Source organism: Chiroxiphia lanceolata, chromosome 8, assembly GCF_009829145.1.
Source record: "Chiroxiphia lanceolata isolate bChiLan1 chromosome 8, bChiLan1.pri, whole genome shotgun sequence".
NCBI lineage: Eukaryota > Metazoa > Chordata > Aves > Passeriformes > Pipridae > Chiroxiphia > Chiroxiphia lanceolata.
In genome coordinates, this window is record NC_045644.1 from 30,911,264 (window position 1) to 30,937,796 (window position 26,533).

The window sequence follows — 26,533 nt, forward strand, 5'->3', positions numbered from 1 at the left end:
TCACTAGATTTCACATGGCCCACATAGTCATAATTATTTGCACTTACATGGCAAATATTAGAAATACATTTGCCTGCAGTTGAACAGGTAATTATACTGCCTATTATTCAGCTGAGCAAAGATCAAGCACTCTATATCTTGCAGTTATTGGATCTTATTCTAACCCTTTACTTTAGAAAGGGGAAATAACCATCTAATTATATTACCAGTGCACAGTACTTAGTTTAAAAAAGACAACCTATAGTAGGCAACTAGATTTTTTTCCTAAGATGACTTTTTATGAGATAATCTAAAAGCAGTCTCTTATGACTGAAGATTGTCTATTTCACTGTGCTCGCATAGTAAAAATAGTTAAAATCTAATTACAAAGCTGCTACATGGTTATTTTGTGGTCTGTAAAATAAAACAGTATCCAGAATTTTATCTGAACAAAATACACCAGACAGTATAAAAATATTTCTCAACTGGAGATTGAAACATTAATGCTGGATTTGGGTTTTTTTGTATAAAAAGAAATGTAATAATGGTCGACATTTATCTGCTTATCAGTCAAAAATGTACATATGACTTCGAGGAGCTGTTCCAGGCTCACTTTCAGTGAGCTTGTGCTTTTGACCCTAGCAGTAATAAATGCACACTTGGAACACAGTTTCCTGAAAACCTGAACTACATCTTATTTCTAACAAATTAGAATGATTTCTGGCTATGGATTTCCACTTATGTGCTTTGTTCAGGCAACTACAGCAGAGGAATTCCAGAAGCACCACTTCCGCTTCGAATGATGTTTATTCAGTGCAACATCTTCCTTTTCTCTTTCCTTTTTCACCCTCTGGTAGTGATCTTCTTCCTTTAAATACCACACAGGCGGCCACCGATGCCTCTCAAAATATTCTAGATTATCTGATTAAAAAGAAACAATGAAGAAAAAAACCAAAACAAATAAGCAAATAAGATATACAAACCACTGGAATGTCTTGAGTGTCTGCAAAAAGCTATGTAGCTAATCCCTCATCCAGTCTCTATGTTGTCTGGTTTATCAAGGATTCACCCAGTTTCCTCCAATGCCTTACTTACAGTGAGACAAGACTTTGAAAGTGGTTGCACTAAAGAGGCCACAGTCCATCAAAAGCTATAAAAAAGCAAAGCCTTTACAGAGTATATTTTTCATTGCAGGGTCTGAAAATAGCTCTGTTCCTTTTAGCATCACTGAATTAGGTAAAGAACATAATGCTTGCCCAGCAATCAGGCTAATGATTATGACCTTTCTTTGCAGATAAGAATTTATGAATGCTATTCAGATGGCGCAGAGGTTCAGTCTCATGGCTGAGCTGTCTGAGCTCATATTTGTCTTCAGGTTTAATCAACTGGGTGGGGAGAAAGAAGGGGAAACCTCATGAAAACTGAGGAAGGAAGTTGCCCATACCTGCAGATTTAGCTCTGATTTCCTTGCGGAATTTGGAGCAAACGCTGTTGTAGTTGGTGCAGATGTAGTGCAAGCACCAAGCTGCCAGCTGGTTAGCATTGTGAAACTGGGAAGAAAAACAAAGAGCTTATTGCACTTCCTGAGGTTATCATTCATTTTGCAGCCCCCATTAACAGCTGAAACTAGAATGGTCTCCAGCAGATTGTACCTGGCAGAACTCTCCCAAGCACACAGAGCTTTTGAGGCTGAAGTGGCCTTTAGATGTCCTAGACCTTGTTGCACAATTCTGCTGGAAAAACCACTGGCCCCAGAACAGGTGTTTAACATGCCCAGCACCTGGCAAAGAGTGTTCAGACTTGTGCACACTGGAACTGAATTTCCTGGTGTGACTGTACCAGTCATGTGTCCCTATATTTACTGCAAACCCTGCTCTGAAGTAACTTCCTGCAGAACTGCTTGTTGACAGAAATTGGGTACACTAAAAGCTCAAGGCAGAATCTTGTACAAGCTTCCTACAGTCACAAGGAAGCACAGCTAAAATGCAAGTCAAGTTGTATAGCCTGTGTATGGATTTCAGCATTCTGACTGCCTGCTGTGATCTCAGGTTATGAACACATCATACTGAGCTAGGTACCGGGCACAGAGGATATTCTAACAGTAGTTAAGGATATTGCTTCTGTCTTCAATCGGGAGAAAAAAATTAAAAGGAAAAATTACTCTTTGTAAAATCAAAATGAAGTGAAGAGAGCTGCTCTCTCTTGGGAGGGGTTCAGTTCTGGTTTTCCAACAGGATTATAGGTATTGCAAGAGAGGCACTTGAAAAAAGTTGCAGGAAATGTTGCATGGTGGCCAGCTTTGCAGTATTTTAGTGCTACTTAAACCCCAGACTTCAAGCCAATCTGCAGCTGACTCATTAATGTGAAATCAAGAATAATAAAATTTTAAAAAGATTTTATCTTTTTCTACTGTATCTGGGAGTCCGCTGTATGATTCCTTTTGGAAAACAGTAGTGTTTAACTGTGAGCTAGGGACTCTCTTTTTTAATGATTTCTGGAACTCAAGGAACATTGAAACGTATTTGAACATAAGAAGGATTTGCACTCACTCTGAATTATCAGATGATTGACTTTGAGTAGCCAGTCTAAGTATTCAAAAAATGTTGCCTTTGCAATACAGGTCTAAATAAATCTACCAAAGCTGAATTGAAAGGAAGGCAAGGATCAGTCACCATTACAAAGCTGAACAGCTTCATTACATTGCTTTTCACGCTACTGAACTATGGTCATGAGAACATGGAGCTTAGAAGTTTCACAATCAAGAAAAACTAAAACATAAAGACAACTCCTCTGAGATTACTTAAAGGGATGTTTCACCTCTGAACTAATGGAAAAACCTTCCTTAAAATAGAAGATAAACCTAAGTTTTATTGTCAGTCACTCTCAGAACTGCAGACTTTGAGCCACTCAGAAGCAATGCTCAGAACCAGTAAGGTGCTAAAAGCAAGTCCTGCAGAGTTGCAGACCAGAATATCTTTAAAAAGCTGTGTACACTGACCTGTGCCAATTCCAAATAGGAGAGCACTTCTCCATCTATTGCAACGCCGCTCATGGAGGTTTTTGTCAGCTCTTGTACTGCATGCTGTTCTGTTAGAGAAGAAAACTCATCACTCACATGGCAAATGGTCACATTTCAAGGTCAGATCATCTACAGGTAATGAAGAATCAAGGTGGGATGTTCTCCCTCCTCCTCGTGTTAGCTGGGTCACATTCACCCAGATACCATCAGATTTGGGTAAAGTCAAATTCTCACCTTTAGAGCTGTGGCTGAAGATTCTGTATCACAGGTATAAACTGTCTTGCTCCACTGGAGCACAGCCCCCATGAGGATTTGCCCCTTTGCTTCAACCCAAACAATTTATTTTGGTTTCATGCAATTCTTATCTCTTTCTGACAGAAAGTAAGCCTGGAGTTAATAACCACTCACAGAAGGACAAAGTTCAGCAGCCACTAGTCTCTTTCTGGGAGAATGGATGGCTACAACATTCAATATAAATTAGAAATATGGATCAGCTGTCTCTTTTGGGTAATAAGAAGTTTTTAGGCAACAGCACACTTCCCACTGAATTGTGGATTTATTAATGAGTGTACACAGCACTGAGACAGAAAAGGTCACTTCAGGACCTCTTCAGACTTTCAGATCTAGGGATCCAGATGAAGGCTGACCAGCTCCCCCCCAACAGTCACTGCAGTTCAAGATTCTCCCTAACCCTCTCCTAGAACTATTTCCTAGAATCTTGGAAGTTTGAATGCTTTTTGGGAAAGGCTGTCAGGTGACTTGATTCTGCTGGGTTCAGTTGTTGGCAGTAGCCTTTGGACTCAAAATTATTTCATCAAGAATTAAACTGATGAAATATTCTTAATACTGTGCATATGTTTATGCTGCAATTACTTAAAAAAAATTAACCAAAACTTCAGATAAAATGTATATACGAAATCAGGTAATAAAGATTTGGTCTGTCAGAACCAGTGAAGACATGAGACAGTCCTGATGCACAACTGAAGGAGAGCTAGGGTTTGGTATGTAATTAAGTTTTGCCTAAATGTTGTCTTGTAGATATGTGTAGCTTTGCTTCATCTGCCTCTGAGTTTTGGCCTTGGTCATGTCTTCATAACAGTGCCAAGTTACATACATAGAGAGAAACATGATCATCCAGATCAGTCCTGGCTCAGTTACTTTCTTTGAATAGAGCACTTCATTCATTACTTAAAGGAAAACCTGGAGTTCTTCTTGTTTTCAGGTAAATTAACAACAACAGAAAGGCTATTACAATCCACAGACATTAGATTCAATTCTGAAAAGAAGGTTTACTCCTTCTGTTTTTAAAGCACAGAAAACTTCAATGTTCTGAGCTGATTCAGCAAGAAACTGAAAAGTGCAAGAGAAAGGCAAATACACTTCTCTATATGAAAATATCAATTTGTGTTACTATGTCCCTCTCAGAAAAAAAAAATAAATTTTCTCTGACACTTGGGAAAATCTTTGTATGTTTGAAAAACCATTAAACCACGTTTTAGCCATTGCAGAAGACACTGCATTGGACAAGGCCACAAATTCTTACCTGCAAGAGCAATCAGGTGAGGAAGGCAAAACCTATTTGCCAATGCAATTAACTCAAGTGTGTCCAGTTCCTGACTGGAGGACAGTTGCTTGGTATACAAGTAATCTAAAACCGCTTGCATGGAAGCCTTGTTTATGTTGGGAAGAACTACCTGGAAAAGATATTTAAGAAAAAAGTCTCTAATAATTAAGGGATTTTAATATAGAGGCCATATTTCACCTCTCTGACTTTGCTGGACTTTCCCTTTTTCTCTTCATGTTATTTTAGGAATGCAGGAAAAACATTTTTCAAAACAGAAATTTCCCATTAAAGTTCAAGAAGCTGCCAGCAGGTAAGCACACCTCCAGAGTCAGATCCTTTGCCAGTTTACATACAAGCAACTCGGTACCAAGTTGCTGGAACTGGATCCACATCAAGCAGTGAATCTGTTCAGTGCTTTTCTAGCCTGCAAATGGACAGCTCAGTAAGATACATAAAAGCCACTGAGCACTCCTCATGCCAAACCTCTCTTGGTAGATGTCCTGAGGAATGTAATCTATCTGCTTGCTCCTGGCAAGGAATATTCTGAGACTAACAAAAACCAAAGGATAACAATAAAACAGACTCTCAGTCTGTTTGTAAATAATCAAATGATCCAAGCAAAGAAGGTTGGGAAGGAACTGAGAACTGAAGAAATGAAGAAAATGTAAGCTGTTTTTGCCACACGTGTAATTAGTGTAACCAGCATGGGATGAAGCTACCAAGACCAGGACAAAACTTGTCTATTTTTTCCCCAGCACAATCCTAACTCCATTTCACTGCAGGGAGGCCTAGAAGAAGAGGAAGGACAGTTCAAAAGCCCCACTGTAACCTACCACTGTAGCATCTCAACCACAGTTTGCACACACGATCAACCCTCCAAGAACAGGGTAAAACTTGCAGGGCTGAAGGTTGCAGCTGGTAGGTCTGCCTCCAACCCCTGAGCTAGTGGATCCCATCAATCAGCAATTTGTAATGTACATCTTCATAACTCAAGAAAGAGATGCTGTCACTGAAGAATGCATTGTGGTATTCTGAAGAAATTGCAGAAAAAGAATGGCACAGCAGAAAAATAATAAAAAAATATGATGAAGAATTAATTAAATGTACATGCAACTCAATCTGACTGTTTGGAAGCAGTCAGCACATACTTCCTGGGGTTAAGTGTTGCCAGGTAGCTGGTTGTTAACCTTCAGGGATTTGTGAATTTTTTTTCAGCTCTGCCTGGATGGGTGGGATCCAAACCCAGATCTGTTAGTGCTAAAGCATGAAGCTCTCAGGCATATCAGCCACTCAGTTCTCCAAGTCAGAGCAGCTAGCTGTGAAACTCATTCATTATGAATATATTTTTGTTAGTGCAGAGAACTGTAAATTCAATGAATGAGTTTATTAAATTTGCCCCAAATACAGAAAAGGTAATATGTAAAAATAGATGGTTTTATTTTTCGTAAACCAGTCAAAGGAAACCATTTGATTCATATCTACCTATATTTTAAAACTTCCAAAAGCATTACTGAATGCCTTAAACTCTACAAAATGGAAGCTAAATATTTTAAATTGGAAAGATAAGCTAAGACTGTTAAGCTAATCATTAAAAATAGGCTGGTAGAAAATAAATGCATATTCTTCATTGCCAAATGTAGCTTACTAGAATGAAACTATATATTTTTAATGAACCACTTGTTGAGTATGCCTCTGGGAAAGGAATTATGTTTACAGCTGCATTAGAAGAAGCCAGAAAAATCTAAGTAGAACAAAATCTTCCTGAATATTAAACATGAAAGAACTGAACTCTTCATATGAGTGAGACCCATGAGTATGGAAAGGAACAAGAAAATCAAAACAAAAATAAAACTCTGGGCATGGATAAAGCACAAGAAAGAAATATTAGCCAAGTGTTTGGAATTTGAAAAACAGACCATGAAGACAACTGAAAATACAAGGCTTCTGCTGCAAAATCTTAATTCAAAGCACTGAGATCTATTAAACTGTATTGCATACCTGCTTTATTCCAGAGGACAAACCGATACAGAATCTGAGCTGAGTTTTTACTAAAGTTAGTAGAACTTCTACCAAAGTTCACTTAATTTCTGTGAAACCAGCTCCCTTTTCTAGTTTAACACTATGTTCTTTAATACCTTTTTTTCTTCAGTTCCTTCATCAATGCCTCGTCTCAAGTATTCTTTGTAATGCTTCTGATTGTACAAATGTATATTCACATTGCTTAAAAAATTATTTTAAAGAAATTCACTAATTCATACTTAATTTCCCCCCCATCCTTATATTTAATATTTTAAAGGACTTTGGGTTTAAACACATGCTCCAATGCTGGAAGGAAGTTTTGTACAGAAAGGATGCTATCTTCCTAGGCAACCTTATTTAATGCCTTAAGAAGAAAACTGTCCCAAGTTTGCAAGGGAAGAATGCACTGACTCCAAGGATTACTGCAACCTTTCAAATAGATGCAGAGTGATGCTCCCATCACCCTAAATCCATCAAACATTATAAGCAAAATGGACAAAAACAGACAAATACCTCACTGTTGGAGCTTTCAATAAATGATCCTCCAAACATAGCAGACATCCATTCACAGCTACAGATGAGCAGTGGCTTGTGGGCCTTTATGCTTCCATCGTCCAATTTAAATGTCACATCTGCCATGGGAACAAAGGAACAGACGTGCTGCAAAGCTGTGCTTCAAGTGAAACTGTGCCTCCAGAATGTGTGTGTCACTGGCATGTTGTTAACCAAGGACCTCTTTCATTTCCCATGGCCCCCACCCCAAAAATAATTCAGTTTTATATAGTTAAATGAAAAGCCTCATTTAAAAGGGGGGTACTGGATGCTCAACACTTTGGAGAATTGAGTCCCTTCTTTAAAAGCTGTGGGTAAATTTTGAGAACTTAAACTACAGAATCCCAGGTTGGGGTCATCCTCCCTGAACAATGTAAGCTGTTTTTGAAGAATTTTTGAAGCCTGGGAAGTAACATGAATGAGAAAAGAATTAGTGCTCTTCCTGCTTAAGCACGTATTTACTCACCAGAAAATGTCCCTTTGCAAAGGCACTCTTTTATCCGATTAGCTTTTCTGACATGAAATGCTTTAGTAATCTCTTGATTCATGAAGGCTTCTTTATTCATAATATTCTCCACCATCATCCGCAAATCAAATACTTCCAAGATTTCAGCAATCTGAGCGAGTCTTGTGAGGTCTTTTTCATTTTCATCCAGTTGGCCTGTGTATAAAAACTGCAAAACAGTTTTAAAAGGTCCAACCTGCACAGATGAATCCATTTTTACCACAGTTACAGGACATGTCCGATTGGAGACAGGATTCACCTGCATTTCCTTGTGCACGCTAACAAATCCCTTACCCCAGGACGACAGAGATCTCGCTGCAGGGTTTGTTTCACCAGATTCGGGTTCTAGCATGTTTAAAGAGTCACTGCTTTCTGGTGGGGGAATTTTAACATCAGCAGTTTTCAAGGAATTCTCATCACTGTCACTATTTGTCTCAGGGTGACTTGTCTGAACATCCTTACTTGTATTTTCTTTATTACACTGTGTTTCATCCAAGTCCGGACTTTCCTCACATTCCATTAAGAAAAGGTCATAAAACTTTGAAGAGGAGGTAGCTAGGTAAATCTTGTGAGCAAAAATGCAGTCCTGCTCCTGGAGAACAAACATGACATCTGCACACAGTGGGCTGTCCAATAAATATCCAGCTTCATTCATGCTCGGCACGGGACACTCAGGAATTTTGATAACCGGAGGAGGGGCTTTTGGAGGTAGGAATGGAGCCTGAAGCAAAGGTTTTTGGACCTTCTTCAAATGAGATTTCCAGAACTGCAAGTGTCTTCTGGAGATCAGGGCAGCTCTAATTGCATTGTCAAAGACATCTTTAATCCCAAACTGGTCAAATACACTGGTTTCATAGTATGGTATCCCGAGTTCCTTGGCAACCTCTCTGCCTCTTTCTGGGGGCAAAATATCTCCCCTTTTTATCGGCCTAGGGTTAAACAAAAAATAAACCTCGTCACACACAACAGTCACCAGAAAGTTATTCCAGAAAGCATGGAATTTTACAAAACATTCAGCACTAATTCCCTTTGGAAATCTACAATCATGACTCCACAGAGTTTTAGAATAGCACATACTTAAATTTCATTTAAGTGTGGTGGTGTCTTTGCAGTTGTTACTAAATATATGTAGAAATCAATTGCATGAAAAAGAGTAAACTGCCTCTCTATTAAAGGGAAATTTAGAGTAAAAACAGTTGATAGGATACTTGAGAACTTTCATTATTTAAAAAAATCTCCTAACATCCCTTACAACTCAGATATTTTGTCAGAATCTTTCTTCATATCCATCATTTAAACTCAAATGGAAATCCTCATGACATAAAAATGCCAAAAATATAGCTAAATATGAAATGAGAAATATTTCTTAAGCTTATGCTTTTTAAAGAAAATCATAGGAGCCTGTTACACAAAAGCGTAACTGAACACACTCTTCACAAGAGAGGCTTTTTTGGCTGTAGAAGCATTATGTGAGAACTCATGAATTTCCAGAACAGCTCTAGTACATGAGGTAGGGTAAACAAAACCAGTAAAAAGTCTGGGCTAGGATCCATTTTCCCAGCAAAAAAATCATCTCACCAGAAGACACGACCCAACAGTGTGTTCTCTGAGCATTCTGTATTGGGCAGACACAAGCTGGCACAGACTTAACATACCCCAGACAACAGCTTGCTGTAGTCATCAGCTAATAAATAACCAGTTCAGGTGGCAGAAGTCTGTGCTAGACATGCAGAGTACCAATTCAGTTTTATTAATGGTGAAATCAGGAATTAGGGTAGAAGAAGAGTTATGGGAAAAAAAAAATAATCAAACATTTCCTTTTAAAGAGTCAAACATAAAGGTCACCCCACCCACATTATGAAGAAATGTTTAATAAACAAACAAACATATGAAAATCATATTGCCAAATCAAGAATTTGAATGCAATGCAATGCAAAGTCTTCTAAGGGTCCACAAAATATTAATTCAATCTCCTTATGGAAATTTCTTACAATACAGTCTTTAATTACATGATCATGGATATTATTTCCATGAATCTGGTCTCATTCAAGTTCCCATGAAAGGAAGAAATTAGAAGCAAGCAGGTAATTGTGAGATGGTTTTTTCCAAACACGTGAGTGCTTGTCTTTTGAAACTGGGCAACAAAAAAAAAGCTTCTCCAGAATGACTCCAAACTCTCTTTTAACATCAGAACTTTTCGAAGTTTAATTTGCAACCGTTTTATGGTCTGCCATCCATGATCAAGGATTACAATTACCAAAAAAAAAATTAAAAAAATAATCGAGAATTAAGAAAACTTGAGTAGAATCTGCCAGTTTAAAACAGTACCTGACAGCAGTGACAGGGTACGATACACATGTTCATGATACACATGTTCAGAAGGAGAAAGGTATATATTAAAACCTTTAATAAACATTATTACCTCTATCTTACTATAGTGTTCAGGCATCCAAATGAGTTAGATGCCCAATGTGTAAAAATATTGTAGGAAACATAATAACTGCACGTGTTAAAAGAACCAACCAACTCAGACAACAAAATCAGAAGAAAGCACATATATCCCTATTGTATAGAAAAAAGGAATCTAGGCTCTCTAATTTCTCTTTTGGAAGTGCTGTAACTTGACTACCAAGGTGATTTCTTTTTTAATGCTTATTTTTGTTTAAATTTTACCTTGCCAGAGGCCGTCTGGCTCTGTTCACAGCCTCCAGGTCTGCATAGCGGAGATCGAGCTGGCAGCCCACCAGAATGACAGGTGTGCGGGGACAGAAGTGCTTGATTTCTTGATACCACATCGTTTTCACATGATTCAGGGAATTAGGATTAGCAATGGAAAAGCACAGAACAACCACATCGGACCTAGAAAGGAAACGAGAAAGGATCCGATTAAAACCCCATGGAGGATTTTTGCTGCAGTTTCAGTTTCACCTGTTTTCATCACCACTCCACTCTACTCTTTGACAAATAACACTGGCACTCACATGTCAGAACACATGTTGTTCGTGCAGAGGGTTGACAGAAGCTACACATTTCGCCACAAAAGCATGGGAGCACAAAGCCACATACCCAGGAGCACTGCCTCTCTATTCTGAGAGATGATCCCTGCACATGTGAGCACTAAGGCAAGAGGGAGGGCTTTCCATTCTCTGCTTTCACAGCACAGTTACTCAGAGGCTGTCATTGCCCAAGAAACAATTCTGCTGACTGGACACCTAAATTGCAGTTCAAAGATCACTGGTGCTTAGGAATTAGAGAGGAGTTATGCAAAACTTCAGAGCGGCCACACAGGCAGACACAGATCACTTCCAAACTTGTCAGGGAGAAATACCTTTACTGCACTGTTTTAGGGACTGAGGTGGTCTCCTTTGCAATGTGCTTTGAACAGAAATTCTCTAATATCTTTAATAAATAACCTGCTAGAAGGTCAAAGTACTGCAGAATGACCACTTCTACAATATCAGCAAAAATAAACATTATGGTGAAAATATGGTCGCTAAAGTGTACAATAGGACAGTGGCTTAAATTAGAGTAAGCATGACAATATTTGCAAGCTTTTTTTTCCTTAGGAAAAAAAAGTACTTCACTAAATAAACTTACTTTATAAATTACAAATATGAGGATCAAGGCTGACAGTTCATCCACCCAACCATCGCCTGATTTTTGTCAGAGCTAGCACTCAAAGGCAGAGAAATGCCTGAATACTTGTCTCAGGGCATTCCTAACTTGGAGCAATTTCATTATTTGTCAACTGGGATGGGATGTTACAAAGCAGTCCTCGAACTCTGGGGTCTCTCATGAGGAAAAAAAAAAAGAAGAAAAAAAAGCTGAATTGAAACTCTTGAGAACAATTGAGAAGGGACATTTTGAGGAGGTAACCTATTGATACAGAATTGTCAGCAGGATAAGCTCAGCAATACCACGTCTATCTCACTTTTATTATTCTTTAATTTAGTACCAATGTGTTGTGTCTGCAGTTTGTGTGATGTACAGAGCAGCAGCAGTGAATCTTAACATTCACCTTTTAAATAATGAAATACCTCCTCAGTACTGCTGCTTTCTACATTTCACTGAGGGCACAGATATATCCAGCAAGACTATTTCTAAAGATAGCTGCATATACAATACGGGTACTGCTGTGAGCATAAATCTAATGCAAGAGAAATGCTCCTGCTCCGAATTTCTCTCTTATATAAGCTGCAACACTTCTGTTATATCTAGGAACAAGGCCTTTTCAAACTGGAAAGTTATCTAGCAAATAGTAAAACACAGTTCATACACTGGTTTGCTACATAGCTGAGGCAAACACCCTGTAAATTCAAACCTGCTCTATTCAAGGTCACGTAAGAGTAAAATCTTACAGCAGACTTTAGCTCAGCTCCCAGAAAGAGAAATCAGTGTACAGCTAAGATACAAAAAAAAAAAAAAAAAAAATCTGTGTTACATGTATTCTAATCTGGTCAATTGTTGTTTAATTCAAGACCATCACGACTGCTGGAGCAGCAAGCGTTGGCTGCCTGGCTGCTCCTCACTGTAACTAAGCATCTTAGAGGGACAGCCTGTCTTGTGTCCTTCAGAAATTAATACTTAAGCTGAGTAATTGCAGTCACAAGTATCCAAGCCTCCTGACTTTACAAGCCACAGGACACACATCACATCCCTCAGAAAACCAAAACGAAGCAGAGCTCCAGCAGGCGTTCCCAGCCAGGCCAGTGCTGGGCTGGGCATGGATCTGGCTCCTGAGAGAGCCAGGGAGGATCTGCTCCCTGGACAGGGCTGGCCCAGACTATCCAGTAGACTGGCCCCTGCATGTGTTACAGCCCTTGCCAAGGAAGTCTCATGTTTTTCTCTCCAAGCTCCATGTGATTCCTGAGGAACTCATTGCCGCTGACCTTCCTTGGGAGACCGTAAGACAGGGCTGGGGGAAAGCTCAGTTCTTTACCCAAAACTCACAACACACTAGCACTGCACTAACAGAACATTCTCATCCGTCTTCTGAAAGAAGAGAAAAACAGAAAAAAAAGAGGTAAAAAATGTGACTTGCACATTATTTATCCTGCATTAAAACCTGGACTTCCCCATAAAATGAAGATTCCTGACAGTTCTGTACTGAACAGAGAGAGACTAATGGTTCTGTGCCATAAACAGGATAGATGGGAAATCACTGGGCAGTGGCAGGGTTCACACCCTAAACCAGCACCACAGCTGGGTCTGGTAGCTCACAAAATACAGAGACTCTAATATAATAAATTAAGTTTTCATTCAAGTCATACGTGCACTCTTAGTACAAACTGGAGACAGAAATATATGAGGAAGATTAACTGTCTACACAGAACCGTGAACACTTGGGGAAAAATGTCATTTGGAAACTTTAATTGAAATACCTACAATTCCTTTTAATGTCAAAGGCACATTTACAACTTGCTAACATCGCAGTACAAAGCTTGGTTTGACATTTGTTCATAAAAGCCAGAACCTGTCAGGTTAAAATAAAGCATTAATATTTCCCAAACATTAAAAATTTACCAATGTTATTTTAATATTCTTAGGGAATGTAAAAGGATATAATTTTTAAAGATTGCCTAATTTATTGCCATTTTTGTGCAGTTACTCTTTGTGTTGGTTACCTGGAGAACGAGAAAGGGTGAATCAGGTTTACTTCTGTTTTCTTCTTTCTCTCTACAGCAATATATTCACAACTACAAGCTGCACTGATTCTAAAAACAAAACTTCATAGTCATTTCCCAGTAAAATTCAGGAACAGTTCAAGAAACATTTCCATAAATTTGAATACCAAAAAGTGCTTTATAGAATTATAGAACAGTTTGGTTGGGAAAGATTTTAAACACCACCTCATTTTGAGCCCCTGCCATGGGCAGGGACACCTTCCACAATCCCAGGTTGCTCAGAGCCCCATCCAACCCAGCCTTGAACAACTCCAGGGATGGGGCAGCCACAACTTCTCTGGGCAACCTGTGCCAGGGCCTCACAACCCTCACAGGGAAGATTTTCATTCTAATATCTAATCTAAACCACTTTCAGTTTAAAGCCATTCCCCCTTGCCCTGTCACTAAGTGCTCTTGTAAAAAGTCCTCTGGCAAATGCTTTATAACTTCTGCATCACATTCATCCAAGAGTTCCATCCAATGGAGATCGGCAATAGATGCACTGTGTGCATTTAACCTTTGTTAAATAAAACAAATATATAAATATATATATATTGAATATACTGTTATTTGATACTGAAGCATCATGAGAAACAAAGATAAGTACTACAAATAACTCAGAAAACAGAAACAGTAGCTTGGATATCCAATACGCTGTCTTGTAGATTCCATGGTACCTATTGAAAATCCATAACTGCTTCATTCTTATATTCTACATTTTCATAGGCTTATCAGAAAAAAATTGCATATCATCTATTCTCATTATTTGAACTTCTGAACATAAGTATCACCAAAACTCCAAATTTCTGTGTGACTTGCTCTAGTGTGTGATCAACCACCAGTGACATACTGCATCACCAATGGAAGAAAATGGGTTTTTTTCTACTCACTGGGGCTCCAAACAGGGAAGAATACAATGTAGACGTGTGGGACTTGGCAGGTTATCTACACAAAAGTAGCAGATTCTCTCAGCTGCAGGCAAATCAACCACCACTAACATGTTTGTCACCTCCTGCACTGGAGTCTCACATTAAAATGTAAGAGTAACGTAAGTGTCTCTGAAATGCTCCCCTTGGAGTCATAGAAATGCAAAATTCTTAATGCAAAATATACACATCTGAAGTCAACCCAGCTTGGTCTAAACATACCTACGGCCTTCCCATAGGAGATTCCCGTGGGCAAAGAAAGAATCTTACCACTGGTTGGAGAAGCAACCCATCTATCTAAGGTAAATATTACATCAATGCACTTGGTGATATTTCCCCAAACTTGGGTAAGAAGAACTTCTGATGGAAGGAACTACCCCTTTTTAGACTTCAGGGAATGAAAAGAAACCCTCTAGACAACCAAATCTCTGGCAGGAATGGGCCCATGGTGTGCTGCCACCCTGTGAGCTCCTGGTGTGTGAGTTATAAACTGTATCCGATGTACAGTGAGCATCCAAGTCACTGCTGAAAAGCAGCAGTATAGCACTGACAAAAACAACTTTATCAGCCTCAGCCTTCAGCAGCAGTCAAGCACAGGTAGCCACTTTAAATGTCTGGAAGTTTCTGTGCAATCAGTACAATACCCATGAGGTGAGGGGAGAAAAAGCAGTGTATGAGCTATGTAACAAGCCTTTCTGACGATGCTACTAGAAGCAGCGGGAAAGTAGATGTTTAATGTTTTCTAATTAGAGCTGTTTTGTGTAACGCAGCAGTAGTTTGAGACTGAGATTTTGAAAGAGTCATCTGCTTGCAGGGTATGTGTGCTCCAGAGGTGGTGCAAGATGCACTGCAGATGTACCTACACATCACATTGCAGATCTAACTCTCAACAAAACCCGCTACATATATTCCATCTTCACTAATCTTATTTTAGACAGAACTTCAAGGAAACAGCCATGGTAAATGAGATATATACCATGGCGAGTGTATTTAAAAGTTTAATGTTTTGTAGTCTGGATCTGGAGTTATGAACTGGCTGAGATACACTAACATGGGTTTATATCTCATTAAAGGGAAAGGCTGCCTTCTGAAATGTACACTCTGCATTACCCGGGTAGAAGTTGCTCCCTTTAGTTTGTAGTTCATGAGTTACTGGGGAAAACTCCTGCATGCAAGAATTGCTGGTCATGTGTAAGGGATATCATTTGCCATAGAGCCATGGAATAATACTGTTGGGTTTGGAAAGGGGAAGAAATAAAGCTGTGAGGAATGCAGAATGTGAAGAAGAGATGTGTGGGATCTGAAAACCAAGGCAGGGAGTGAGAAGGAGGAAAAGGAGGAAGACCGAACTGTATTGCTATGCTACATTCTCATCTTTCTACAGGACAAGTCAAAAGTACATATCTTGTTTTAGAGAGCTTAACAAGAGTCAAATCTGACAGAGTCAGTTTAAGGATAGACAAATTATAGTTTGGTTGACAAGAAGTCTGTTGCACATATTTAATCAAATCAAACACTAAGAAAAGACTTGGGGGGGGAGGGTGGAAAAAAACAACCCAGAGGCTTTTTCCTATTATAGGCTTTATTTTTCCCTATTTTTAGATATGAGCGTTCTCTGAGAAGCAAGGTTGAAGTAAGGAAGTCTATTAGAATTTTATAGAGTAAACAGTTTGGTAGAGGTTCATCCAAATTGTTAGACCCTCTTGACTTTACCAGAACAGCTAAACCTTAGACATTTCTTTATCAATAAAAAGTAGTTTTGATTTTACTCCTTCTGTCCTTATTTTTTTTCCCCCTACACACTTCTCATAATTTTCCCAGGATTTCTCAGAGGTCAGCTGAACTTATTCAACTTGAGACCAGAATTTGACAAGAGCTACCTCTGCTCTCTACCTGCATAGTCCTTCAACTACCTGAAAGGAAAGACTGGGTAGGGCAGCAGCTTGAGTGCAAGTACCAGCTCCCAAGTTCTCAGACTCAGCAGGTTCAGGCAGCAGAAGGCCATCTAAGAATTAATTTGAGAATCTCATTTGTGGCTGAACAAAACCCTGCTACATCTCCATGTCAGTCCAGATACATTTTGAAGACAGAGATTAACTCAGTTACACAACACTTTTCATGCAGGCATCTCACCGAGCTGAAAACAAAACTGTGCAGATAAGCAAGGCTGATAATGTTTTAAGTGGACTCAGTTTTTAGTAAATGCAGTTGCAGCCATCACATGAAATGAGAAGAAACTCATTAAGTGACTGGTGAGCATAACAAAATGACCCAAGAACACAGGACTTATGTGCACACACTCATATGAGAGGCTACAAAAACTAAAATGCAGGGGGTGCCTGGCAGGTGAAGAACTGAAGATATCCAGGTAAGGCAGGGCAAGACCATGCAGTGCCCTGGATGTGAGCAGGAGAATCAATTAGTTCTATACTTTACCGACAGCAGTGAAGCTTCTTAAGCACTGGTGTAATGTGTCAAAATGCCCTGAAATACATCCAGACGTTGTGGTGAGTCGCATGCAGGTCTATTGCTACAATTTTTGTAATGTTATTTTCAGTAAGAAACAACAACAATTAAAAGAAGAAAAAGCTACCTTCAAGAAAATTGCATATTTCAAGACTGTGCTTCAAAAGTGGAAGCAGTTTTCCCATACATTCCTTACAAACAATATAACATTCTTAAATGTTAAGCATTTTAAAATCTCTTCTGTGTTCTTTAAAGTACTCATGGGAAAACATTGGTGCATTTACAGAAAACGTCAAAAAATGTTTTGATATCACAAAGGATGATTAAAATACCTCGTTTTCCACTGCAGAAGCTTGTAAGAGCTACTCCTATGGTACAAATGCCTGATCAGCAATAATGATAAAAAGAATAGCAAAGTTGTGTGGAACTATGCAACAAAAGGAAAAAAAAAGTAATTTAAGGTCTGCTTGCACAGTCTTGGAATTTGGTTTATTTTAGTGCTGACTATAAGAAGTAAATTCACACATAATTCTGGTTCAATATTCACACATGAAAAATTCCATCTTGGTGCCAAATAGAACTTTGCAGTTGAAACTGTCTGCCTGCAAGATACCCCAGCATGATTCCAGGCCAAATTTTGCCAGTAGATTCAGGAAAACTGTCTTTGGAATCAGGTATATATATGTTCACCATAACATACCAATACATCCCTTTTTCCCTTTCCTGGAGCAGAGATCTCGATTACTGCATTTCTGATAGAGGAATCAAAATTCTATGATAAATACAAATCTAGACATGGTTAACTGAGGCTGAAATACTGTGTATCCTGTGCAAAGTTGGGGTTTTTAAAAGTAAGACATAAAGCTTGAGATCAATGGAGAAGGATGAAAGAAAATGTTGGAGTAAGAGAGGACACAGGGCTGGCCGGAACATGTCTGATCAACTCAGGGCAAACACCAAAACTCACAATATTATACAAAGGGACTGAGAAGAATATAGATAAAAATGCTTTTGTAAGATATATCAGCTGCTGTCTCCAGACAACAGTCAGAAAACAAAATAATGAGAAATAAATTCATAAAACGATGGAGAAACCAGAAACACAAGGGAAGGTGGGCATTCTGATCTTATTTTTGGTTATTGTAAAGAGGCCGCTTACAGATGAGAACTACATGTTCTCTTTCCACAGAGAACCACCTAATTTTCATCAAAGATACTGTAGAAGTATAAACAAAAGAAGAAAAGAACCATTTCTTTACTCCTGGTCTTATCCCCTAAAAAATTCCAGGAAAAAATGATCAATGAGAAAAACACGCTGAATTCAAAAGCAGTAAGAAGAGATTTAGTGAAAACATCATTTGAAGCAGTATATTTAGAAGAAAAACATTATTTCAAGGTAGCAGAGGGATGTAAGGATGAAATAGAAAAAAAAAATAAAGAAGGAGGAGGAAGATCCAAAGCCAGTTCTCAAATTTCATTAAAAGCACAATTCCTTGTAAGTCCTGCTGAAGAACGCATATAGGGAGAAAGGGAGGTAAAAATGCAGATAGGAAGAAATAATGATAAGGTTTGGTTTGCATCCAGTATGAGAGTGACTTCTGAGGTCACACAAGACATGGAAACTGAACATTAAGAGATGCTAGATGCCTATTTTCTCTGTGGAGAAAATATGGACTTTCATATATTTTGCTTTTTTTGGGCTATCACCAAAACCAGCTTCCTTCTCTTTTTTAATTTAAATTAAACTACCAAGAAATTCCATCTGGCAAGTCGATGGCACAAAGTTATTGAGAAGAACTCAGCTTAAAACAGTCATGACTGGTTGTGCAGAGCGTCTTCCATAGTCTGACATGTATGAGGAAACCCAGACTGAGATCCTGAGACCCCTGGAGTAGAAAACAGCACAAGAAATCTACCTAGCACCTATTCACAAAGAAACAATTCACTAAGACCAAGATTTTGACAGAAAGTCACTTCCCGGGTTTATAATTTCCAAAAGATTTTAATGTTGCCTTGTAGCCTTTTAGGATAGAGCCCAAATGCCTTCTTTTCACCCAGCCCCTGAGTAAGGAAAGCAAGGCAAAATGGGAAGTGATGCAATACTGCAAATAAAAATCGACACTTTTTCACTCCAGTCAAGGAAGGCTTAAAGCATTAGAGGTGTCCTCCTCCAGAGAGACTACAAATACATCGAGTGGAGCCTCAGGTCCCACCAACAGTCATTTGGCACATACCTTTTTAAAGAACAAAGAAATTCCATAACAATCTCTTTCTACTCACAGTGTGGAACCGTGGTGGGATGCAGCAAAGAAAGGTAGATCTGCATTAATTTCACTGGTTTAACTATATAAAGCATATACTATCCCATTAATTGAGCAAAAAAGCCTCAGATGTTAATGTAGATAACAAAAGAAGAAAATACTAATGCATACACACACACCATATCAGAATAAAGTTACTAGAGAAAGTTGTTTCTGTGAGCCTCTCTGCTTATTCTAGTCTTTCTTGGGCTTACGCCATACTCAAAAAAAAATCATAAATATATAAAAAAATGCTTTTTCCCAGCAGATCTTCAGGATGACTTGATGAAGAACCTGAGTAGCTTATAAACCACTGTAAAAATAGATGGGGAGGCTCAAAAATTTGGGTAGTTCAAGATGATTTGAAGATACTGCATATCAGTTTTTTTGTGGCAGCAAAATAGCAAAAGGAAGCAGCCAAAGTGAAAGACATCTGAAAATAATCTGGATTCCCATCAGCTGACCCTTTGCTAACAAAGCAAAAAGACTGTTCTGTCTGTTAAGTCCTGCTGCTGTAGAGACACATCTCCCTTCCAACCCATGCCATAGCTTGTGGGGCATGTGTGAGGTGGAGAATTATCATAACACAAAAACAAGGACAGCAAGACTGTAGGGGAAAGTGTGGCCTTTCATTCACAAAGCACTTTTGAAACCTCAGACCTTCCGTGGTCCAAGGAAGGGAGCTGCTGGCCCAGTCTCAGCTTAGGGACAGGTGCCATGTGACAGAGGTCATCGATCTAATTAAAGGCAAACCCAGTAACTCTGTGAAGTCCTCCACCTTGCCCTAATCTCACTGAACTTGCTGAATGCAAATACCACTTTACATCAAAGCTACCGGGTTTTTTTTTTTGGTTTTGTTTTGTTGGTTTTGGTTTTTTTTTAAAATAGAAATATCATCATCATTGTCCTTTAAGAAAAAGAAACAGAAAACAAAAACAACCCTTAAGAGATTGGTGGAAATCTTCAAACATCAGTGATAAACCCCCTGTTCTGATGGACTATTTTCAGCAGCATTTTGAAGGTGTATTTTTAGGGATTCAATTACATTGAAGTAACCGGTTAAGGGAATTGTAATCACACAGAAGAAGTCGGATGCCTGTGTTCCTCTGTGTACATACAACATCCACAAGGCTTATGAAATCCATTCACAACAGAGGAAATACTCTACACGTATTTTAAGAGGTTCTGTCAGAAGTCTTACAGCAAGACTCATTCATATTTGTAAGTCATGAGGAAAAAGCTGTTTTCTGTCCATGCTGTATGAACAGATTTTGTTTGGTCTACAGCTCATATTTAAGTTGCAAGTCAATAAATCATCCTGGTTGAATTAGCTGATGAATCCCATCCATGGTATTGAGAATAAATATTTGATTGAGACTGAATTAACTCTTTGTAGATTTGTGCTCATGTTTACACATACTAGAGCTGCATGCAAAAAAACCCCAGGATACACAGGCTATTTATCAAATTAGCCAAATATGTTTACCTGAAAAAAAAAATAAAAGGATGGAAAAGGAAAAAAAAAAATAAAAGGATGGAAAAGGAAAAAAAAAAGAGTGCAAGCCAGCTTTTAGAATTATTTTGAACATGATATGTTGACACTTTCATTCAAAACCAGATTGGACAGGAGGATGGAGGACAGTGAATCCTGACAAGTTGAAATGTAAATTAAGATGTTTTCTTGTCTTTACACATGCCTCCCAGAGAAACTGCTACAGAATAACAACATGGGCCTCAAATTAAGTTCAGACCTTACCTGCAGGCTTAGAGAATACAATTACATAGCACTGAGATGAGATTGTTAATAAACAAAGAGGTGACTGGGAGCTGGAAATCAATACATTAATCATAACAAAGACATTGTCATTTTACAAGGTTTTGGAGTGATTTTGCACCAAATAAAACCTTATGGCAGAATGTCAATAAATGACTGTTTGGCTTCGCATATTGCTTAAGCTGAAGTGAACGGGATACTTCCAAAACTACAGCACACACTTTAGTTTAAGGGGGAGGAAAAATGTCATGCTGTAAAACTGCAGCAAATATTTCCCCAAGTCTCTCCAGCCACATCCCCCTCACTCCCTTAAGCTGTCAGGAACTGTTTCCCAAAGCTCCCGGAGGACTGTCATTATTAAACTAAACACCACACAGCAGAATGCAAGCTGATCTCACTCTCCACACTGCCATTTTAAAGGATGGCAGTAGAAACATTAACTATTCCATCCTCAGTGGAATGTAAATGTTTCTCTCTGTCACAGAAAAATAGTGGAAAACAGATTCCTTTTGTCATTCTCTTTTCATGTTTCTATCTGTGAAAAATAAAGAGTTAAGAAGGATTTATCTTTGCTCCACATTCTATTAACTGTTCACCTGTCATCTATAGCATAATCTATTTATGTAACACTTTCTAAAGCTGTATGAAGCAAACTTTTCCAGTGAGTAGCAGGTGAATTAATGACCTGCTGGTTCTTGTTACACCATGTTTAGGACAATTAGAGGGCTTGCTTAAATGTTTGCTGAAATAAACCTTCCCATGCATAAGGGGCATATGCACAAAATTTTTTGAATGGAACCAAAGGATAATATTATTGTATGATCCTTCAGACAACAAAACATGGGGCCCTTGTAGGTGTAATTTTGAGCAGTTTGGCATAAAACGCACCTTTCACTGTAGTGTAAGATTTGACACAGCTGACTAGACTGTAGTTCAATGTCCAGAGATGATTTAAAATAAATTTCTATAAATGTGAACATTCAACATTGATAAACTCTTTTTAAAATGCTAAACCAGATAAAATACTAAAGTTTGTTTAAAATGCAGCATTAGTACATTTCAAAACAAAGTACCTATCAGTGCTTACGATCACAAAATTTTACAACTGAAATTCTATCTGTAAAGTAGTTTCTTTAGAGTTTCTAATCCTTTTCTGCATTAACAGACTTGCAGGAAAAGCACTAACGGGATAGCAGGTTTCCAGAACAGCCTTATAAATTAATTAGGGTATAGAAAACCTCATTCTTCACAAGTTTAGTTCTGCTAACATCACAAATGAACCGCTGTGTTTATATGCTTAATCCACGAGATCTCAAGTTATTCACGTCCTCCTTGGCGTTTGCAGGATTAGACTCTAAGCATGTTGTTTCCTCCCTCTCCCTTCCTGTCAGTAAACGTGGGATCAGAGTTCAGAACATGCCTGATTGTGCTCTCCTAATCTCTAGTAATCTTCTCAGTGACACAGTATCTGTTGCAGAATATCGGGAGGCCACATCAAAGTGGAACAGTTAGTGGAAACAATAAGTTACATCCAAATTTATCAATGCAGGCTGCATATGCTGCCAAAAGGTAAAACAGTATCTATTCACATTCTCGAGTAGCATTAAATATAAGGTCAATACTACCTTAAAGTCAGTAACTTCTCTCACAAAGCTGATTTACAAATACTACAGGGTGTGTAGTCCACATGTGTTGCTACTTTAGCTCCTCATAGAAAATTCTAGGTGAAAAATCAACTACCACAGTGCTTGTACACAAAGGAGGGTTTGCACAAACCATCACACAGAGTTCTACAGTGTGAAAATTTAATGGGTGGATTCAATCTACAGAACCCTCTGGAGCATAGAGAATAGAAAAGAGCATCCTCCTTCAAAGTCACTTGTGCCATCAGGTAGCAGAGAGATAAGAAAAACAGCAAGACTAAATTTTGGCAACATGGAACACAAAGCTGGGACCGACACTCCACAAAGGGCGTTCCCAGCCGGAAAAAATAAGTTTCTGTCTGTAAAAGTCTGATCATCTGCAGTGACTGAAGCAGATATGAAAAGGTTATGAAAAAGCTCAACAAGGTGAAAGAATGTGTGAGGACTGAGACCTCACCCAAATGTCAGTTATGAAAATAAATGTCCAAAACCCATCTTCGGCTCAGTGTTTGCCTAATATGGCTGTTCTGTTGCCTGTACTGCCACAAGGTCAGATCTAATTAAACAAACCAGAAAGACTATCGCTGGCTATGTTCCTTGTTGAAACTATGCTGAACTTATACACATTATATATATATATATATATATATACACACACATATATATATACACACAAATACACATGGACATAAAAATTATATATAAATTATATAATTTATATATATGAAAATTATAGATATGTAAATTATGCTGGGAAAATCTAGATTTCATTAGTTTTTGATTTTTTTTTTTTTTTTTAGAATTTCCAGGGTTAATCCATTCACCAGCAGACACTTGATTTTTCTTCTATAAATATCTTTCTTTTCCTCAGCTTTAATTAAGAAAATATGGAAGAGCCTCACCTTTCCTGAAATTGGCTCTACTCTCAAGAGGTTATCTGCTCATTCAACATCACAGATTTTAATAAAATGAATATCTCATTGTGTAAGAGTGATATTTCCCAACATCTCTCCTTGTTAGTTGTTTGTTATGCAATTATATCATGCACTGCTTATACAGGCAGGGAACGCTGATGTTCAATTTTGTAAAATTACTACCTTATTCTAGGGAATGTTCTTTAAAATTCAAAATAGGACAACAGTTGTTGACAGAGCTTAGCAGGTTGTTCAAGGAAATGTAGCGTACTAAAACTATGCTGCTTTTTAAAATTTTATATCTTTTTAATCCTTGCAGAGGATAATCCTCTTTGCAGTGGGCAGGAACATGAATACCCATGATTGTTTTTAAGTCCTTCCTTTTCAAAAGTCAGATTTGCAATTTATTTCTGCCCTAAAATTTTACCGCAAGTACTTCTTAAAATTTTGCTTGGATCAATTTACCTTCCGTAAGCAAAGCGCCTGTCTTTGTGGTGGTCCCCAAATGTATCCCACAGCCTGAGAGAAACACTCACTTCATCCACAACATCTCTTGAGCGTTCGAGGACCTAGAACAGAGTACACGTAACGTTCTTTTTCCCTCCATCAAACAAGCATATTTCTAATTAACCCCACAAGAAGGCCCAAAGCATACTAGGTCAAGAGTCTATCCCATATAGTTTTCACCAAATGTAGTGTTTCAGAAAACAGGCAGAATATGCACCTTCCTAAAAATAGGTTTGATAAAAAATTTCCTTTAGAATGAGAGGTGTATCAAACCACGGCTGCAGCAGAGGTCACTCATAAAATACTTGTGAGCTCGTTGCTGCATCCTGACAGAGCAAGGCTTGCCAATAAATAATACCCAGCTCACAGCATGTGCTCCACACTGTGTACACCTGCAATCCTTACCTCTTGGCAGACACGGTACTGATCGATGGCCCAGACAGTTGGGACATGAGTTGCCAGCAGCTGATACTGAGTCAAGGTTGTGTTGCAGGCTCTTGCACAGATCAGACGAGTCTTTCCCACTGCATTATCTCCAACCACCACACACTTGATAGTTTCAACGTTGGGTCTTTCGTAGTCCATGTCAATGTCCATTTATCAAAAACTGTAACAAGACGGTTAAACTTGTTTTCTACTACTGTGTGAAAACAATGCTATTCAGAATCAGAGCCTTTTACTTCCACTTTTGAGAGGTGTCTAAAGAGGACAACCTCTTAAGGAAAAGCTTGTAGTAAACTGTACCCAAGTGAGCCGGCCAACCCTTTAAATGCCGCCCAGTTATGCAAATGCACAACTATTTTGACCGCAGTTGGTTTTTGCTGTTCACATGCTATTTTCACTTTGGTTTCTGTAAACATGAGCCTGTTTGCAGAAGATAGATCTTGGTGAAACAAGGACAGCTAGCACAAACTTACCTCTTGCTAATACTTTTTATGCCAAGAAAAAAAAAGGCTGGACATCAGTTGGTTTAACCTGAAGGATACCAGTAAAAACCTGTTTTCCGCAATCCTACCCATTCAGGACTTGATTTAGGGCTGTCCAAACAATATTGGTAACAGCAAGTCACGCAGATGGCTTTAGCACACAACAAAACTGACTTGTAAGGTGACTCCAGAGACTGTTCTCTACAAACTACAATTCCCGTTATATCCTGTATGTATCCCACACTCCTAATTTTCCAAGCAGAAGTTTGTACAGTTCATGGACTAAAATGAAACCAAAGAGCCAAGCAGGAGCTTGCAAATACAAGCATGCACCTAAAAATTCTTTTTGACATGACAATGGAAAGTGAAGAGAAGAAGTTTTTTGAAGATACTATCCTCATGGAAAGTTATTATTGAAACTATTTACTTAAATATTCTATGGCAACATACTGAACATATGCCTGGATATAAATGCAAGCTGGGAAAAATGGGTATTTCAAAAACTAAAATCAACTCATACATGTTTACTACAGTCTGTCATTTGCATATGTGGGATCATAGTTTGATATATCTGAATTTGGTTTTCTAATGTCTGGTAGTCTGCTGAGCAATCTGGTCTCTGCCAGGGAATTGTAATCAAGGAAGGAGGAAAGGGAAAATGCAAGTCACAAACATGTTCATGAAGGCTTGCCTAATAATTATTTCAGCAAGAAAACATACAGCAATTTAATTGACAAAACACAGGTCATTATCTGGAATGATGGTGTCCCTTTTCCTGAGAAGAAAGCACTACAGATAAAGAAAACAAATTATTCGTTTTAATACTTTTTTTAATATTTACATCTCATTCACACATTAATACAGAATATATATTAACTGTCAGGCTGTTTAAAATAACAGATACAAGCTGTTTTGGTATCCATTTTTCACTGTCAGAAGAGCTAAGTTCTGATTTAAGAAAAAGCAAGTTTAGTAACAGCTAGTCGAACACTAATTTTAACTGTATTCTTTCATTATTTAACCAAGAAAATGAAAGTCAGAGTTAGAATGAGATGTTACCTATTTAGATAAAATGTTGAGTATGGGCCACATGCTAACAGCTATAATGGCTAAGGTACAGTTGTAATCTTGATTTACATGTGGATGGAGGAGTTAGGGATGACACAGACAGCAAGGTGCAAGGGTGAGTTTATGCCACTCCTGTGTCACACTGACATGTTGTCACAGACACTGAATGCTCCTGGACACGCTACAGCACAGACCGGCACATAAGAATCATTTTAGAGTTATCCTTCACTAGACTGAAACACAAGTACAGAAACCTTTCATCCTGGCACAAGTACATGGTTGCACAACTAGAACTTTGCAATCTGCCAAATGTAGAACAAATAACAGGGTTTCAAACACACACAGAGTATGTAAACCCCAACGGCCTTGTGATCCCAACCTGCTGGGTCGGCACAGGGGTTTGAACTGATAGGGACACAAAGCTGCTGAGATACTGCCTTTATCCCTTCATCTGAGTTGTAACCTGCATCCTGAAAGGTTACCAGTCTCGGGATAAAGCAGTACAGAGACTTCCAGTTGCCTGTCTGTGATCCAACCACAGCTGCTTCTGGGATGCAGCTGGGATGATACCTGGGATGGCCTGTGTGCTCTGCACCATCTCTGTGATTCCAAACAGGAGAAGAGAACTGGGAGCTAACTCCTCTTGCCTCCTCAGCACCCTCGTGAAGAATATAGTCATTATATAAATTACAGTACAAAAGCAAGATG

At 38.6% G+C, this 26,533-nt stretch overlaps 1 protein-coding gene across 2 annotated transcripts in view; it reads right to left on the bottom strand.

Moving 5' to 3' along the window:
• Window positions 1-496: 496 nt before the first annotated feature.
• Window positions 497-26,533, bottom strand: part of RHOBTB1 (Rho related BTB domain containing 1) — a 52,352-nt gene continuing 26,315 nt past the window's right edge. For both annotated transcript variants that reach the window (XM_032694857.1, XM_032694858.1), the window contains 9 exons: window positions 24,237-24,438; window positions 23,790-23,893; window positions 10,312-10,497; window positions 7,600-8,567; window positions 7,095-7,213; window positions 4,542-4,692; window positions 2,978-3,066; window positions 1,424-1,529; window positions 497-900 (listed from right to left, as the gene is read on the bottom strand). In XM_032694857.1, coding sequence (XP_032550748.1) covers window positions 731-900; window positions 1,424-1,529; window positions 2,978-3,066; window positions 4,542-4,692; window positions 7,095-7,213; window positions 7,600-8,567; window positions 10,312-10,497; window positions 23,790-23,893; window positions 24,237-24,428 — 2,085 coding nt within the window. In that variant the 5' untranslated portion in view covers window positions 24,429-24,438 and the 3' untranslated portion in view covers window positions 497-730. The remainder of the gene's footprint in view (window positions 901-1,423; window positions 1,530-2,977; window positions 3,067-4,541; window positions 4,693-7,094; window positions 7,214-7,599; window positions 8,568-10,311; window positions 10,498-23,789; window positions 23,894-24,236; window positions 24,439-26,533) is intronic.